Source organism: Dendropsophus ebraccatus, chromosome 10 (assembly GCF_027789765.1).
Source record: "Dendropsophus ebraccatus isolate aDenEbr1 chromosome 10, aDenEbr1.pat, whole genome shotgun sequence".
Taxonomy (NCBI): Eukaryota; Metazoa; Chordata; class Amphibia; order Anura; family Hylidae; genus Dendropsophus; species Dendropsophus ebraccatus.
Window position 1 is genome coordinate 18,998,983 of NC_091463.1, and position 18,763 is coordinate 19,017,745.

Consider the following 18,763-nt stretch of genomic DNA (forward strand, 5'->3'; position numbering starts at 1 on the left):
TGGCTATATTGATCCCCAATGACCTGCCAGGCTGTGATGTGTCCCTTGAGCTCTTATCACGGTGGTCCAGAGTGGGAAGATCACCCACCCGGACTGTCGGTACTGCCACCCACGGAAAGAGGAAAATAACCCAAGGATGGTGTAGCCTGTGTGTATAGCTGCTGGTGCAATTATCACTGAGTCCCAGTAGAATAAATGAAGTGATCTTTACTGAAAGTCTCTTACAATACAGGATAGTGGTGCAACAGGTGACTTCTGAGATACAGACTTGAGTTCACTGAATCTGTGCTGAGAGATGCTGAAGTACTGAGGTAGAGTAGCAGTGTTGGTTCAGTTGAGTAAAGTAGAAGACTTCAGAAGAGTGGAGAGGAGTTTGTCAGGAGAGCCCACACCCAGTGTAGTAATGTGCTGTGCCGGAACTTGTAAGGAGAGATACTTGAAGAATACTTGAGAAGTGAATACTTGTGCCATGTTTTGACCTGAATGTCACTATAACCACCTTCTGCCCTGCAGTGTCGGGTTACCCGTTCTAGGAGGGTGACACAAGCCCCATTCTTGGCTACCTGAGTGGAGTTAAGTGTCTGAAATTATCTGGTCACCTGCGCTGCGAGATAGAGTACGTAGACCTTGATTGCGGTTGCTTTGCTCTATCCGGGTCAGTTCCTCTGTCTAGGATAATGCCCTGCTCAGTTAAGAGAGGTTCTCGGCGTTGGCTGGGGTGATCTCTGACTTGTCCTCTTTCAGCTGCTTAGCACTGCATAGTGTGTGTAGTGATAGTTTGAGAAAAGAAAGTCTCTGCGTTCTCCATACACGTGTGTCTGTCTACTATGACAGCTAGACTACACTGGACTGTCCCCTAGGGGTTGTGTCGTGGATATATATGTAAAGAGCAGAGAGAGGTTGGAAAGGAAGAGCATCTCCCATTGGGTAGCATAGACCATGTGGTACAAAAACATTAACCCTATAGTGACTACAGCTGTGCAACATATAACAGAGTTTAAAGATAACACTGGCACCTTGTGGCGAAACTGGAGAATGCACCTTCATCAGCACTGAAGGGATAACTTTCTGACCCGTGCCTAAAACACTTAACTGTGGGACACCAAATATAGATTATCAAGGGAGTATGAACATGGAAGAAACAAAAAAGAGAGAGAGGGGATATTGCTAAAAATAAGGCATACACAGCAACACATCCGAAAACCGCAACCTATGTAAAATGTAGACCTTACAAATCCAGTTACTAAATGCAAATCCGTAGCCTTGGCAAGCTGGGTGCTTCTGAAGAAGTGAAAGATGGGGTTCCTATAGGGTGTAATATCTCTTGTGTTTGTTATTGTATATTGTGGGAAATATAAATCAGTACGTGTGGTAAACGAACAACGCGTATCATACCATTACAGCTTATTGGACAGACTGTCAAAGGAGGCACTTACCAACTAGGTGTGGTAACCCCAGGTGTGGAGGTGTGGCCGGTCACTTGCCAGATGGTTTAGCGTGGTGCCACTTCTATGGTGGTTGGCCGAGATATAGCTCTGCCCGGTGGTAGTTGTGACGCCAAATTGGGCACACAGGTATGGTGGCACACCTGCTTTTATTTTATTGGGCTGGCTATACCTTCTTTCCCTGTGGACAGTGACCTGCCAGGCTGTTGCGGGGTCCCTTGGGTACTTATCATGGTGGTCTGGAGTGGAGTAGTGACCCACCCGGACTATCGGCACTGCCACCCACAGAAAGGGGAGATGACCCAAGGAAGGTGTTTGAGCTGTGTCTGTTAGAGTTCAGTCTGTGTGTGTGAACTCGGCTAGAAGAATCAGACGACGCCCGATTTCTCTCTGACCTGTTCACACTTCTTGCTCTGCTGCCAGGGAGCCGACACCCGGCTTCATGCTTCTCCTGACTCCTCTCTGGTGCTCGTGGGGTTAAGCCTTCAGGTGTTGCATTCTCCTGAGGCTTGCTCCTGTCTGAGTACAGGGGAGGGCTCCCTGGCTGCTATTGGTGTCTCATGCTGCAGTCAGACTCCTTGCTCCTATCAGGGGCCGGGGCGGGAGCTCTGGTAGCATTTAAGCTGGTGAATTACTCTCTGTAATTGCCAGTGTATGTTTGGTCTCCAGTGTATCTTATTGTTCTGCTAGCTATTTAACAATTGCACTTGGACTTCGCATTTGCCTCATCCTCTGTACTGCGTTACTTCTTGTGTTTGACCTAGGACCGGACTCTGTTTACCCCTTGTTTGCTGATTCGGATTTTGACGTGACCTCCTGTTGCTGACTCGGACTGCCTGACCTGTTTGTATATGCCTGTCTGTGTGTACTGTCTACCTCCCCGTATCCCTAGGTAAGCTAGGGACTGTCGCCCAGTTGCTGACCTAGGGGTTAGCCTAGGGGGGCAAGCAGGTAGGGACAGGGGTTGCTGGTCTAGACAAGGGACTGCCATCTTCCCGGACCCCAGGACTCCCTGACAGTGTCGGTGCTTAGTAAAGAATCACAGAGTCTCTTTAGCATAAATATAATCTTGTTTACTGTGAAGGTAGCTTAGGTAGGTAGCAGATAATACAGCTTTGCCTTTAGAGTCCAGATCTGCACTGAGAGTAGGAGTGATATAGCTGTGCTAACTGAGTTGCGTGATAAGGAGTAGAAGAGAGGATCAGAAGAGTAGAGAGGAGGATGTCGAGAGAGTCCCAACCCAAGCAGTACTGTGCTCTGCCGGAACTTCAGAGGTAGAAATAGAAGAATACTTGAGTCTGTGTTTTGACTCTGGTCTTTACACCACCTATTGCCCACCAGCGTCAGGTGACCTTTCCTAGAGGGTGACACAAGACCTTGTTACCTGGGATGAGCAGAGTGGTCAGAGTTCTCTGATTACACCTGCGCTGTGAGAGTGCATAGGCTTCTAGCTAATTTTCCCTATCCGGATCAGTTCCTTTTCTTCTTTATGGATACTGTCCTCCACTCTGGTCCATGGTTTGGGTTAGGATGATCCCTGACTTGTCCTCTCTAGTGGGAGCTCAACACTGCCTAGTGTGGAATATGGTTACTTGAAGAGAAACTGTAGGGAGCGTCCTACCTCTATGGAGTCTAAATGTGGTGTCCCACCAGGGGTGTTACTATTGTTCACACCCTTCACAAAAGTCTGTACTTTTGTGGTCCTAGTATAGTAAAAGTAGTCTTAAGAGTTGACCCCTAGATGTTGCTGTATTGTATATTAATGTATGGAAGCTGCACAGCTGAAGGCTCACAAAGGGTTATTGTATTTGTATGTACCAGAATCTGTGAACCAGTAGGATTTCTGCTTTCCCTTTCTTCTCTCCTACCACCTCTTCTCTCTATTCTTCTGTTGCACTCTTTTCACCCAATCGCAGTGCACCCTACACGCTGTAGAGGAAGTGAGTCACGCGGGAAAGAGGAAGCAAGGCGCAGTCTTAGGCTATGTTCACACTACGTAAAACTACGTCCGTAGTTCTCGCCGCAGAACTATGGCCATAGTTTTGAGGAGTTGAACATAGCCTTATTTGCAATGGGATCCCGGCCGGAGCGTACACACATCGTATGCGCTCCGGCCGGGATCCCATGCGGCGCCGGAAAAAACTGACATGTCAGTTTTCTGCGGCCGGAATTCAGTGAATTCCGGCCGCAGAAAGACTGGTCAGTTCACACAGTGAAGCAAGTGGCTCCGGCCGCTTGCTTCACTGTGGGCTATGGGAAGTGCTGATGCGCCTGCACCAGAGCTCCGCAGCCGGAAAGATCATCCGGCCGGAATGTACCGGTAAGTACGGCCGGGTGTTCACGTAATGTGAACGTAGCCTTAGGCTGGGTTCACACACAGTATATTTCAGGCAGTATTTGGTCTTCAGGTCAGGTCCTCATGGCAATCAAAACCAGGAGTGGATTGAAAACACAGAAAGGCTATGTCCACATAATGTAGTAATTAAAGGACAACTGCCGCGGGACGATTGCCACTCCATTCGCCTGCCGTCCGCCTCACCGTCACCTGCGTCCGCCGGACGTCCAGCGATGTCTCTGACTTCCGGGTCCTGGGGATGGAAAAGGGTGCCAGTGCGCTTGCGCAACGGCAGCCTTTTCATTGGCTGGAGCGCATCACATGGCTTCCAGCAACCTCAGCCAATCAGGGCTGAGCAAGCTGGAAGCCATGTGATGCGCTCCAGCCAATGAAAAGGCTGCTGGTGCGCATGTGCACCAGCAGCCTTTTCCGTCCCATTCACTCCCCGGCTCTGATGTCGTCGTCACCAGATGACGCCCGGGAGAAGAGGACCGTGACGATCGTAATAGGTAATGTATACATTCTTTAACTTCTGGGGGGGGGGACAGACTGGGTATTTAACCACATTACAAAGTTATATAACTTTGTAATGTGCGTTTAATAAGCTAAAAAAAATTTCGTGGGAGTTGTCCTTTAAGTGGATGGCTGTCATTTAATGGCAAATATTTGCTGTTACTTTAAAACGGCCGTTGTATTGAAATAATGGCAGTTATTTACCGTTATATGGCGGCCATCCACTCAATTTCAACATTGTGTGAACAGAGCCTTTCCGTGTTTTCAATCCACTCCTGGTTTTGGTTGCCATGAGGACCTTATGCAGTTTCCCAGAACAGAGTAGTTATTTGTCACTTTGTCTCTGCACCTTTATTATGGCCAGTTCTGTTCTGGAAAGCTATGGTCCACTGCAAACTGTGTGTATTGTGTCACCCCTCTCAGTATTCAGGTCTGCTATTCCATTCATTTCTTGTATGCATATTCAGTTATTAGTGCCTAAGGGTATTATGTTGCCTCCCAGTGTTCAAGTATGGTACTTCTCATGTATATTTGGTCCTATATGTTCTAATGGTGTGATGATGCAATGGCTGGATGTCACGTGACTGCCCCTGCTTCCATGGTAACTCCAATGGCCATCGAGCTTTGGCTGGGGAATACCATGTGACTTCCTCTCTACCTCATGTCTCTTGTCTCCCACCTTCAGGCGGATAGGTTGTGTGTTGCTGCTGCTCCTGTGTCACAAGGCCGCAACCCTGCGTTATCTGCTGCAGCACTACCAGAAGTGTTCCTGGCTGTGTTCTATTCTCAAGTTCTCAAGATTCTTGTTAGGAATGTGACTTTGCGTTCCTTGGTCTGTGCTGGGCGATCGAGGAAGCGCTGAGTTTGTCTTTTTGTTGCACTGTATTAGTTGTCTGAATTGTGTCTTACTTTCCAGCCACACCCGCCTTGCTTGTCAGACTTTGGCAGTGCAGGGGTTACTGCACTGCTAGGACTGTTCAGCTGAACTTGGTACTGGGATCAGGGCTGATCCAGTCAGCTGCTGGACCTAAGCTCTGATCCTGGTTAAAAAGAAGCCAGTTGCTGAGTTCCCTGCTGGCTATTAGTTGTTACTAGTCCCAGCTCCCCTGCTCCTTTCCCAGCGTTCCCTTTTCTAATCCCCTTGCTATTGCTCTGCCCGTGTTCTGACCTCTTGCTTGACATCTGACTATCCGCTCTTTCTGATTTTGTACTGTATTGTCCGTTTGTTTTTTGACTCTGTTAGCTGACTATCCTCCATTGTGTTTTGTTTGTCTGTCTTTGTTTGTGTGTTCACCTACTCAGTGTAGGGACCGACTCCGTGGTTGTCCGCGACCGTTTAGGGTTGTCCGTGGCAAGAAGGTAGGGGGCATTAGTTGGGGCAAGTTCAGGGCTCACTGTCTTGTTCGTGTCTCCCTAGCCTGACAATTCTCATCTATTCTCCAGATCTGGGTGCCGTTCTTCATTCATTCCTCTAATCATCTTCTCTAATCATCAACAGCAAGTATTCATCTCAGTTCCATTCCGCCCAGCATCTTATCCTCAGTATCACTACTACTCCCATCATTCAGCACGCTATCATCACAGCCTATTGCAGCATCACCCATTGCTTTGCCTTATTCAAGTCTGCCTTATTCCCGGTTGCATCCGGAGAGACTGTTGCTACTAGTTACCACCGTTACAATAAATATACAACTACCATTGTTTCTGAACCTTGGCATTGGTGTGATTATTGGTGCCCTGACTAAGGACAACGAAGAATCGCATGCCTAGTCTCCACTCGGTCAGGAGCCCGGTTTCCAGCTGTGATCACTCGTGCCTACACCGTGACAACCCTCTAGCTAGCAGCTGCCCCGGTTCCTGCCTGCAACAACATCCTCTCAGCGGAGTGGCCCCTAGGGGCCCGGGCATCGCACTGACATAAGGACCAAATACTGTCTGAAATATACTGTGTGTGAACCCAGCCTTAGCTAGTGCCCCGCATGGGTAGGATGCAGGACAGCACGCTGTCACTTACTTTGTCTTACATACCCACACAAAGCAATATGCAGTGTTAAACCTCTTAGGAGGGGACTAGCTAACAGATAACCTCAACCCATGCCGTGGATTAGGAGAATTCACAGTGCAGGACAGTATCCACTAAAAAAGCCACAGAGCCAGGAACTGATCCGGGTGGAGCAAAGTTGCAGTAAGCCTAAGAACTCCATTTCGCAGCGAGGGTGTCAGCAGGGAACCCTCAGCATTCCGCTCAGCCTAGATAAAACAAGGTCTGGGACCTGTGTCACCCATTAGTACGGTTCGGCCAATGCTAGTGGGCATAAGGTGGTGTGAAGACTACAGTAAAGGTCAATACACAGGCACAGGTGTTCTTCTTCTTCTACAAGTATATCCTCCAACATCCCGGCAGAGCACATTTCTACATGGGTTGAGACTCTCATGGCATCCTCCTCTCTGCTACTCTACCTCAGCACAACTTTATCAACACAACTATGCTCCTCAGCTGTCCAGGCATGATGGGAATTGTAGTTTTGCAACAGCTGGCAGGCTGAAGGTTCCCCATCCTTGCTGCATACTGAAAAATAATACTGAATAATGGCCTGTACACCAAGTCATTTACTATAGGGGGGACATTTATCAAACATGGTGTAAAGTGAAACTGGCTCTGTTGCCCCTAGCAACCAATCAGATTCCACTTTTCATTCCTCATTGGAAAATGAAAGGTGGAATCTGATTGGTTGCTAGGGGCAACTGAGCCAGGTCTGCTTTATACCATGTTTAATAAATCTCCCCCTCTATGTTTTTGCTCTCATCTCATTTTAAACTCATCTCGTGACTTGTGATAATTTGGATAAATCTAAGTAATTGCGGCTTAAACCCAGGATGACTCCTAATTATCGGAGCGATTACACCTCAGATGCCGTACGGCTATGTGACAAGTAACGCTCGCCTTCTCTGGCTTGTAATGTGCATGCAAAGTACCCCATAAACCGGGGAGAAGCTTTAAATATACCGACTGAAATTTAAGGCCCCGGACTTACGTTGCAATGTAACAAGAGCATCCTATAATTTTAATGGTTAAATTCTGTGCATGTACAGCTGAATTATTCATCAGTGTAATAACTTATACAATATATTGGGATGATTATAATATGTAGTGTCACAAGTGACAGGGAAGCAGTTACTTCCTCAGCTATAAGACGTACTGGATTCATTATCTTTCCTAAATGGCAAATTGCTCCCTCTGAGTTTTAGAGTATCTGTCAATGTAGCATCTTTAAATCACCTAAAAGGGTATAGGAATGAAAGAGGTATACCAGAGAAATAAATAGTAAAAAAAAAAAAAAAAAAAAAAAAACAACCTCAAGTCTTCCAGTACTTATCAGCTGCTGTATGTCCTGCAGGAAGTTATGTATTCTTTCCTGTGTGACACAGTACTCTCTGCTGCCACCTCTGTCCATGTCAGGAACTGTCCAGAGCAGTAACAAATCCCCATAGAAAACCGTTACTGCTCTGGAAGTTCTGGACATGGAACCGGTAGTTCTTCTTCTATGAGCCTTTGTGTTCCTGTGATAATATTTAAAGTGTCACTGTCGTTAAAACTTTTAAAATCTAAATCAACAGTAGATGTGATATAAAGCAAGTTTGCAATATACATTCATTATTTTTTTTGTTGTTCTCATGCTGTAAAACAAAGCAGAACTTACCAGAAATCCAGGTCCAGTCTCCTGAAGGCAGATTTTCTGATTTGTGCTTGTTGAAAAAAAACAGACTAAACACAGAAATTCCGGCCAGTACAGAGAGTCACAGCTCAATGTGTCCATCAATCACTACTGCCTTCTCTGTGAGCGCACAGATGGCCTGGGACACACAGGACTTCCTGTTTTTTGAGAAAAAAACTGTCAGAAAACAGGAAGTGCCGTGTTTTTCATGATAACTAAAAAGATAAATAAATAAATAAATGAATGTATATTGCAAACTTGCTTTATATCACATCTACTGTTGATTTAGATTTTGAAAGTAAAAACAACAGTGACACTTTAACACCAACCCAAGTACCTTAAACATGAGCCAGTTTCACTTTACACCATGTTTGATAAATCTCCCCCATAGTTTGTAATGGTAGCAGAGGGGATTCAGGGCAGGGAAGAGGTTATGCCTAGCATTGACTTCTCCAACTTGGTGATTGATGTCTGGGGCTTACTAGTGGTCAACTCCCATGTGTTGGCTACTAGTTATTAGTACTGGGCCTGGATACAACCACACCCTTTGCACTCCTTACAGGTAGGTCCCTGTTCATGCCAAGGACCATGTATTGCTAGCCCCCAAGTCTGTGCCCCCCCCCCCCCCCCCCCCCCCGACAGCTTCTACACTCCCCATATGTTTGTTGCCTAGAGGGAAGAGTGGTGCCAGGTTCTGGGCGGGCGGAGGGGAACATCAATATGGCCCCTGTTCTGTTTGCTCCAAAGGAAAATCCAGCTGACGTTGTTTGTTTCCCATGCTCCGTCTCTATTAATTACCCAGGGAGATCCCTTGTGAAGAATGTTCTGTCTCTTGCTATTTGGGATATGGTTACAAAGTAGTTTCATTTGGCTGGAAAAGAACAAGTGCGGCTGAGTCTGGAGGAGGGAGCGAGGCTTTTGCTGCAGTGCAGACATCCCAGTATTCTGCTCTTCGGAGGCGATCCTATGTAAGGTCACGTCTCTCAGATACTGCACCTTACCTTGCACCCGGTCAGTCTAATACCGGCCTTTATTACAGTTCAGTCCCATGTAAATACTATGTCTCTGAGTTGTATTTACTGTAAAGGGTTAAACAATAGATAATGTTGATTTTTGGCCGTGGTCAGGTCACAGCTCAGTAAATGTTGATCTAAGCACTCCGGCGTCTATGTGATCTGAATACTGTATCCACTGCGTTAATGTTCATCACAAGCTGCTCCGAGCCCATTAGATTTGCCTTGTGAAGGTCAATGATCGTCGATTAGCCGCCATCTCTGTATGTGTCCTGTACAGAACTGACATAAATGGCCCTCAGGTCACGGGGCTGAACACTATCAATAGATTTACTGCACCGCTCAGAGGCATTAAATCAATGATAGTGGACATTGTCTTAAAGGGAGCCTGTCAGGACATATTTCCATGTGAAACTATAGCCAGGGTTGGATGACTGTTGGGAAATTTACACGATACATATCCATGTCGATGTTCATGACCATTGGATGGCTCTAAAATCCAAGAATTGTTCAGGCCTTCAAGTGTCCTGGAGGTGTGTCTAAGCCCCTGAAGTGCCACTTCCTGTGCCAAGCTGCGTCTCATGGTTACTTCTGCATGGTCTCCTTGTTCTCTTCTTTTCCATGCTTCACATGCATGCCCACATTACCTTTTACTATAGTGTTAAATTGTCCATCACTTTAAAAAACATTTGAGGTGTTGACTTTTAATTGGTCATTAGACTTGGGAGTGTTCTGTAAGGAGCATACATAAAATATGTCTACGGCCCTCATTGACCCATCGGTGGATTCTCTAGGTCACCAGTGGATCCAGTATGCTGACGGTGTATACTATGTGACATCCACAGTATACACACCCTTAGATGGGCTCGCTTTCTCCTCGTTCCCCGCTCGCTACCGGCGCTATTAGACGCACAGATATCCAATGTGGAGGAGCAGGGGGTGGGGCCACAGGGTGCAGCGGGATGAGCTGCTTGGACAATCCGGAAAGCCAATAGGAGAGAGCGGCGGTCTGCTGCCACTGCTCCTATTACACAGAGCGACAGCCAGCAGACTGACACTATCGTTGTCGGGATTTTAGGTCATGCTTTAAATGAACGATCAGCCGACATCATGTAAAACAGGACCTATTACAAGAAACAATTATCACCTTGAAAGGTCAGTAATCGGCCATGTACGGACGATAATCGCTTTGTGTAATAGTACTCTTAGGGTGGTATCACAGGAGAATTGTGCGGCAAGGGCTGCACATGCATCGCTACATTTATATAGAAGATAATAAAGATTATACTTACCTGCCCAGGCCTCCCCAATGTCTTGCTGTCTTTTTCCTGTGCTCCCCGGTTCCCACAGCCACTGCTGAAGCTGTCTCTGAAGTGACTGGCTACTCCGCCAATTACTGACCGAGATGGTACAGTCGCTGTCCTTATTACAGAGACCGATCTCTGGCCAAATCATCCTGATTCAGCCGAAAACTGCTCTGTATTTTAGGGCCCTTAGACACCAAGCAGGATCAGCTGTGAGGAGAGTGACTGAGCATGTGCGTCCTCCAGCACTCAGCTCAGCAGGTGGACATTCACCTAGTAGGGCCAAACTCTTTTATGAAATATAAATTATATGTATATTATAGCTTTCTTTTTTTTTGGGGGGGGGGGGGGGGTCTTAAAATACTAACAATTAAAAGCATTAGTATATTCGTTAGCATTTTGACTAATGTGGGTCCCTTTATTATAGCTCTAAAATATAGTGAGGCCCGAGGCAGCTTAAAGGGGTATTCCCAACATAGACATAAATGTCTGATAGATGTGGTTCTCACCTTTGGGATTGTTACCTACATGGAGAACCCCCTACCCACAGTGTACATTTGCTGCTCTCTCCATTCGCTCGTATGAGAGTTACGGGAACCGAGCCGCGGGCAGCAGAGCAAACTTGTAAACGTTTTATTTTTCGCCTTTATTTATAGTTGAATTCGAAGAACAGTAAAATTGCAGTTTGTTATTTTGTATAAAAGTAATCAAAAATCAGCTGAAAACTGCTTTATATTGTACATATATGAGTGCCCCAGAGCGCTGACACACAGGCACTGGCTACAGCCCAGCTTATTAGCACATGAATGACAGATTCAGGTAACGGCCATTCATATGGTAACCAGGCTACTGAGCTATTCATGTGTTAATGAACCGGTCTATAAGAATTCATGTTTTCATGGCTTCTCTGCCATTCTGGGGTATGGGTCAGAATAAAAAGTGCTATATAAATAAGCGGAGCTGACTCACTGGGAAAAAAAATCAATGTAGTATTATGATTTGTAGTCTTCCTTTTTTTCACTGATTAGAGCTAGATACTTTTTAGTTTTATTTTTAGTAGTTTATAATGGTGGCGGCCATCTTGTCTGAGCTGTATGCTTTACAGCAGAGAGGGGAAATCTTGGGCCCTCCAGCTGTTGCAAAACTACAGTTCCGCTTTGGCTGTTCAGGCAACAGCTGTAGGGCCGAAGGTTCCCCACCCCTGCTTTACACCAAGCCATTGATATAGGCACAATGAACATCCCTAGACCCTATATTTAGTATGGGAAAGGTTTCTAAGCATGCTCTGTGACAACCCTGTTTGCATGTTTCCTTTTATTAAAGAGATCAAACTGGGCATCAGTCCTAATAAAAAAAAATTCTATGGGGCCCCATTGTTACTCATTGCGCCCCTATGGGTGCCATTTCCTGTTGTCAATTCCGACAAAGCCCAGATGAAAGGAATAACTTAACTGCTTAGTGGTTCATTAAAAACCCTCGAAGGAAGAATGCAAGGACTTGTATTGGTGTATTGATCTTTTTTTTTTCACTTTAAGTGGAAATGTTTATGCGGTTCTATTATAAAGCAGCAGCGTATCTGTCATGGTCCTGAGGCACAGAGGCACCTGAGGCAGACGCTGACCTGGATATGAGATTGTGGATATTTATATATGAGAAAGATTAAACGCATCTGACCGGATAGTTAGAAACAGATGAGGACATGTTGGATATGTTGTCCAGATAGTCGATAAAGAATCTTGAGAGCTGTCATCGCTCAAACCTCAGTGGCGTTATTGGTGTTTTATTGTTATTGTGGCCTCTTTATGTTTCCTTGTACTGTATAATATTATATTATGTACATTCCATATACTCTTCTTCCTCTTCCAGGCTCTGCGGGGGTCACAGAAGTTGGTCCTCTCTGTCCTGTCCTCAGGCCGTGTCCCCGGAGGCCATGTTTCCAGTCATATTTACACTTGGGTGGATCCACAAGGCCGCAGTGTCTCCCCTCCTGGAGGACTAGCCCATCCTAACAACACCTCCACGGGGGTCCCAGAAAAGGAAAAGAGGAGTCATCTACAGCTACTACAGGAAGGGGATGAAAAGAAGGTGTGGGGGTAACACTGTATTCTAAACAATCATTATACGGCACTACACAATCACTGGTGATCGGTCTAGACTCGATATAACATTGCCTGCTCTTCTTATAGGTGTTTTATATAACACATTTCTGTAGTCTAGAGCTGACACATCTTCTACTTCTACAAGGGTATTTTGGGCATGCTCTCTGACCTGTGCAGAGGTCAGTAAACAGGCACAGGGAGTGGGCAAGCTATGATCATTGCCTATTGTTTTTGGCCTGATCCCATCTTATCTATCTACTGGTGTCACCTTTCACTGTAATCCTGCCTGAGACGATGAAGAAAAGACTGCTGAAAAGTATTCTCTACAGAACAGGAAGTGTCAGTCTATTATCAGGCTATGTTCACACAGCGTAAAAGTACGGCCATCGGCAACAACAGTCGTACTTTGTGCGGTGTGGAACACTGCCTATTCTTCTATGGGATCCCGGACGGAGCGTATACACATTGCCATCGTCATTGTCAGTTTTCTGCGGCCGCAATTCAGTGAACTGCGGCCACAGAAAGACCTGTCAGTTAACACAGGCCGCTTGCTTCATTGTGTGCTATGAGAGTTCTGATGTGGGTGCACGCTGATGCGCCTGCATCAGAACATTATAGCCGGAAAGATCTTTGCAGAGACCTGCGGGCAGATGATCTTTGCAGAGACCGGCTGTTCCGTGACCTGGTCTCTTACGCCGTGTAAATATAGCCTTAGGCTTAGTGGCCAATGTTAAAGCTGCAAGATTCTTGGATTTTTATAATGTGGAAAAAATTTTACATAGAAACCTGATTGAAACCATTTCGGGGTATTCACATTTTAAGAAGTTATTCCCTATTGACAGGACAGGAGATGACAAGCTGATTGGTGGTTTGGACCATTTGGACCACAAAAATTTGTTCTCAGAATTAGTAAGGTCAGTGTAAGTGTATGGCTATGTTTGCACTTTGGGAACATACCGGGTAGAGGTAGCCATCTTATTAAATAGACGGCCGCTAATAATGCTCATGATCACCATGTTACAGAAGGACGCCTTCCCCAATATGTTCTCGAAGTTGGAATGTGGCCTATAGCCAGAGATCGGGTATGTATCATGGCCCCATACCGATTGAATGGAGCGTAGGCTGCGTACGTGCGGTGTGTACCATTCATTGTGGTGCCAGATTTATCCCCATTCTCCAACCACTGGGACAGCTTGTTCTTAAGATAAGAATACCCCTTTAGGAACATTCTTGGTTAAGGTGAAGGTCCCTGGGATCATCACATGGTTCTCAGCTATGCACTTTATTCAAGCAGCACCACATGGGATACATCGTGCACCTCTGCATAGATCATTATGTATAAAGCCGCCTTATAAAATGCATTGTTTTTACAGATTATTGAAGGAGATGTTTATAGGGTAAATCTAAAGTCAAACAAGTCATGGAAACATTATTGGAGTATTTCTTACCATGCTGTTTTGCTTTGTCTCCATGTAAATGGAGATAGATACCAGGTGTTTCTGCCATTCAGAAGTACTTAGCGTTGCATAACCGGAACGCATTGCAGCAATTAGAAAATCTTTTTCTTTTTTTTTTTTTACAGAAAATGGAAAGATTTAAGCAATAAGTACGGGGTTAGCGACATTAACTGTCCCCAACTCTGCTGGCTCAATGCAAGGAAAATCCAATAACTTCAGATCATGCCCTCTCTATTTATAACATAGATTTTTTTTTTGTTCAAAAAGTCAGTGATAGGTGGCGCTGTAGCAGAATATAAAACTATATTATGTACGTAAATGGAAGCTTTCACATATGCACCGGTGGTCAGCCAATATTTCCCAACAGTGCGGACGCGGTCTCCCAACAGTGTGGTCTCTCTCACCTGAAGGACTGGGTCTACAGTGACAGACCTGCGTCAGTGTCAGATCTGAATGACACATTTGCCAGTATGTAGTAGATATTAAAGAAGAAGTCCCTCGAACACTAAAATAAGCAAGCATGTGTAGGGGGGGGGGGGGGTACTCGGCTCTCCCAGCAGCAACATCACATACCCTGCTCTTCCAGCAGCAACCTCATGACCTTGTTCCTCCAGCAGCAATGTCCTGTACCCGGCTCTTCCAGCAGCAATGTCACGTACCCGGCTCTTCCAGCAGCAATGTCATGTACCCGGCTCTTCCAGCAGCAATGTCACGTACCCGGCTCTTCCAGCAGCAATGTCCCGTACCCGGCTCTTCCAGCAGCAATGTCACGTACCAGGCTCTTCCAGCAGCAATGTCACGTACCAGGCTCTTCCAGCAGCAATGTCCCGTACCCAGCTCTTCCAGCAGCAATGTCACATACCTGGCTCTTCCAGCAGCAATGTCCCGTACCCGGCTCCTCCAGCAGCAATGTCACATACCCGGCTCTTCCAGTAGCAATGTCACGTACCCGGCTCTTCCAGCAGCAATGTCACGTACCCGGCTCTTCCAGCAGCAATGTCACGTACCAGGCTCTTCCAGCAGCAATGTCCCGTACCCGGCTCTTCCAGCAGCAATGTCCCGTACCCGGCTCCTCCAGCAGCAATGTCCCGTACCCGGCTCTTCCAGCAGCAATGTCACATACCCGGCTCTTCCAGCAGCAATGTCACGTACCAGGCTCTTCCAGCAGCAATGTCCCGTACCCGGCTCTTCCAGCAGCAATGTCCCGTACCCAGCTCTTCCAGCAACAATGTCACGTACCCGGCTCTTCCAGCAGCAATGTCACGTACCCGGCTCTTCCAGCAGCAATGTCCCGTACCCAGCTCTTCCAGCAACAATGTCACGTACCCGGCTCTTCCAGCAGCAATGTCACGTACCCGGCTCTTCCAGCAACAATGTCACGTACCCGGCTCTTCCAGCAGCAATGTCACGTACCCGGCTCTTTCAGCAGCAATGTCACGTACCCGGCTCTTTCAGCAGCAATGTCACATACCCGGCTCTTCCAGCAGCACTGTCACAGCATCACAGCCTGGCTGAGCGATTGCCCGCTCAGCCAGACAGTGACTATGGTGGAACTTCATGCCAGTCACTGATTGGCTGAGCGGGCAATCACTCAGCTAGCGATGTGAAGTTGCAGCTAGCAGAGCTGCAGGACCTTGGCTGTCTGAACGGGACCCTGGAGCAGCACTATGAGGCACAAGGAGTGGGTTTGCTTGTTTATTATTTTCTAAACCAACCCAACCCCCCCCCCCCCCATCCTCCCCGCCTGCCTGCCAATTTTAGTGTTCGCGGGACTGCTCCTTTAAAGAGGACTCACTGGTTCTGCAAATGGAGAGCATTGTTAAAAACTAAGGGAGACATATTCAGCCTTTTGTTGCAAGCTTTGTATATTTACAGCACCACCTATAGGCAACTTTTTGTACAAAAAAATTGTATTTAATAAAAGTAAGTGAGCCCATTGTCTGATCTTAATCTCATTTGGAGCAGTAGAATGTGCTCTGAAGCCCTCTGAGGTGGGGACGTAAACTTTCATTAACCATATTCAATAAAATACATATGTTATTGTCAACAAGACACCTTATACAGGGAATATTACGGATATGCATTATTCTATTCCGTCATGATCTTATTGGCCCATATATATATATATATATATATATATATATATATATATATATATATATATATATAATATTTATATAATCTATATGCCTTTATAGATACTATGTGACAGGTAGGATAATCCCCTATCATCTTAGTGCATGTGCTTAAGTAAAAGATAGCAAGCAGCACCTCTCATGCCCATGGGCACTGCCTGCTATTGTTGTTCATAGAACTGAGCTGCACTGACTAATCCTATGGACAAGCTGGTGTTGTTTCAGGAACAAAGTCTGGAGTAACCCATCATGTGGCAACCACTTAATGTGATTTTAAGTAAAAAACAAAATTTATTACAGTATATATAACGTCAACCAAATTCTACATATTTAAAAATTTATCAAATTCTTAAAGTGGAATTTAATTTGTTTTTAGGTGAACTTGGTGCTGGGAGAGGGGAGTTCCCTTGGGTTGCTTATCCGCGGAGGTGCTGAATATTCCCTGGGGGTCTACATCACTGGAGTGGATCATAGTTCCGAAGCTGAAAGCGCTGGACTTAAGGTGATTGTACGGCTTCTATAATCTATATCACTTCAAATTTTTTTTTCTGGTCTAAATGACATGAGGAAACCTCCTTTAATTATTTACATTAGATATAAATAGCATCTCCCGAGTCTTCCTGACAGTCATCAGATGGAGTATTGATCACTGCTGTAGTCCAGTTGATGTATTTTAAATTATGTTTTAGAATGGAGCCTTATTGCCTTCATCTGTTCTTACTCCCAGGTGGGTGATCAGATTCTGGATGTCAATGGCATCAGCTTCCTCTCTATCCCTCATGATGAAGCTGTCAGAATCCTTCGCTCCTCACGACATCTGATGATGACCGTCAGGGATGTAGGTCGTATCCCGCACGCTCGCACTGTTGTGGATGAGACACAGTGGCTCAGTAGCTCTTATACGGGAAATGGAGACCCACAAACAACTACAGGGTAAGAAATAGCTATTTAAGCTTATGATGATACACTTTCAGAGACTATCTGTCTACTGAGCAAGAAAATTAAGAAGATGCTGATGAAGGATGGTCGCTTTAGTCAGATGAACTATGGCGAATTTGGTCTAGTGAACTATGGCAACTTTTGGGTTAATGAACTAAGGAAACCTTGGTCTGATGAACTATGGTGGCTTGACTCTGATGAACTATGGTGGCTTTGGTTTGATGAACTATGGTGGCTTTGGTTTGATGAACTATGGCAGCTCTAGTTTGATGAACTATGGCGACTCTGGTCTGATGAACTATGGTTGCTTTAGTTCGATGAACTATGGCGGCTTTGGTTTGATGAACTATGGCAGCTTTGGTTTGGTGAACTATGATGGCTCTGGTCTGATGAACTATGGTGGCTTTGGTTTGATGAACTATGGCAGCTCTGGTTTGATGAACTATGGCGGCTTTGGTTTGGTGAACTTTGGCAGCTCTGGTTTGATGAACTATGGCAGCTCTGGTTTGATGAACTATGGCAGCCATGGTTTGATGAACTAGGTGGTTCTGGTCTGATGAACTATGGTGGCTTTGGTTCGGTGAACTATGGCGGCTTTGATTTAATTAACTATGGCAGCTCTGGTTTGATGAACTATGGCGGCTTCAGTCTGATGAACTATGGCAGCTTTGGTTTGATGAACAATGGTGGCTTTGGTTTGATGAACGATGCTGCCTTTGGCTTGATGAACTATGGCGGCTTTGGCTTAATGAACTATGGCGGCTTTGGGTTGATGAACTATGGGGGCTTTGGTTTAATGAACTATGACGGCTTTGTTTTGATGAACTATGGCAGCTCTGGTTTGATGAACTATGGCGGCTTCAGTCTGATGAACTATGGTCGATTTAGTTTGATGAACTATGGCAGCTTTGGCTTGATGAACTATGGCGGCTTTGGCTTAATGAACTATGGCGGCTTTGGGTTGATGAACGATGGTGGCTTTTAGCTGCCTGTTTTAACATTTGCATTTTTGGCCTAGTGCAATATATCTCCATGCATCCTCTGGATTTAGACACAGTTGAGTACTATGGCAGGGCAGGGAGCTGTTAACTATCTGTTCCACAATTCACTGCTATAGGTTACAGGCCAGTTTAAGCCTGCAGTATGACACTGGGATGGAACCCTGGGTGGGCTAGTGAGATGCACTGAAGTTATTGTGCCCTCCGGCTCCTGCCCTGGGACCACAGGGGCATTATTACTAAGGGGGCGCCATTGCTGAGTTGAAGGAACAGTTACTATATCTAGGGCACTATACTGGCAACTATTTGGGCTGGACACTATTTAGGTATGGGCTCCCATTTACTGTGCAGAGAATTAAAAGGGCACTAGTACATTGTAGAGGGGCAATTTGTTTTTTTTAAAAAGATACTCTTGCCATAGCCCAGGATGCTGGAAAGGTGTTTAGACAGCAGGTGGGCGCTGGTGTTTGTGGGGCTGGTTATTCTCTTGTCACGGTGGCCAAGAGAGGTGACACCCACCAACAGACACATAGGCACCGGACCTTTAAGAAAAGGTAGTGTGGGGTACGGGTGCAGGTGCAACACAAATAAGGCAACAGAGTCTAGCACTTAAACAAGAGATTGATCTCTGGGCATAGCTAACTCCTCAAGATTTCCCAAGGTAGTCGAGCATGGTCAGTGGGATACTTTGACTCTTAGCAACTTTGTCCTACTTGGGATCAGTCCCTTTTCCTTTCTTTGGGGGTGACCTTCCTTACAATAAGAAGAATCCCAGGCTTAGACAAGGGTAACCCAGGTTACCCCACCTT

At 45.9% G+C, this 18,763-nt stretch overlaps 1 protein-coding gene across 1 annotated transcript in view; it reads left to right on the forward strand.

The window, feature by feature from the left end:
• WHRN (whirlin) overlaps window positions 1–18,763 on the forward strand; it is a 105,241-nt gene that overhangs the window by 43,284 nt on the left and 43,194 nt on the right. Inside the window, exons 4-6 of the mRNA XM_069943394.1 lie at window positions 12,193–12,411; window positions 16,394–16,519; window positions 16,745–16,950. Coding sequence (XP_069799495.1) covers window positions 12,193–12,411; window positions 16,394–16,519; window positions 16,745–16,950 — 551 coding nt within the window. The remainder of the gene's footprint in view (window positions 1–12,192; window positions 12,412–16,393; window positions 16,520–16,744; window positions 16,951–18,763) is intronic.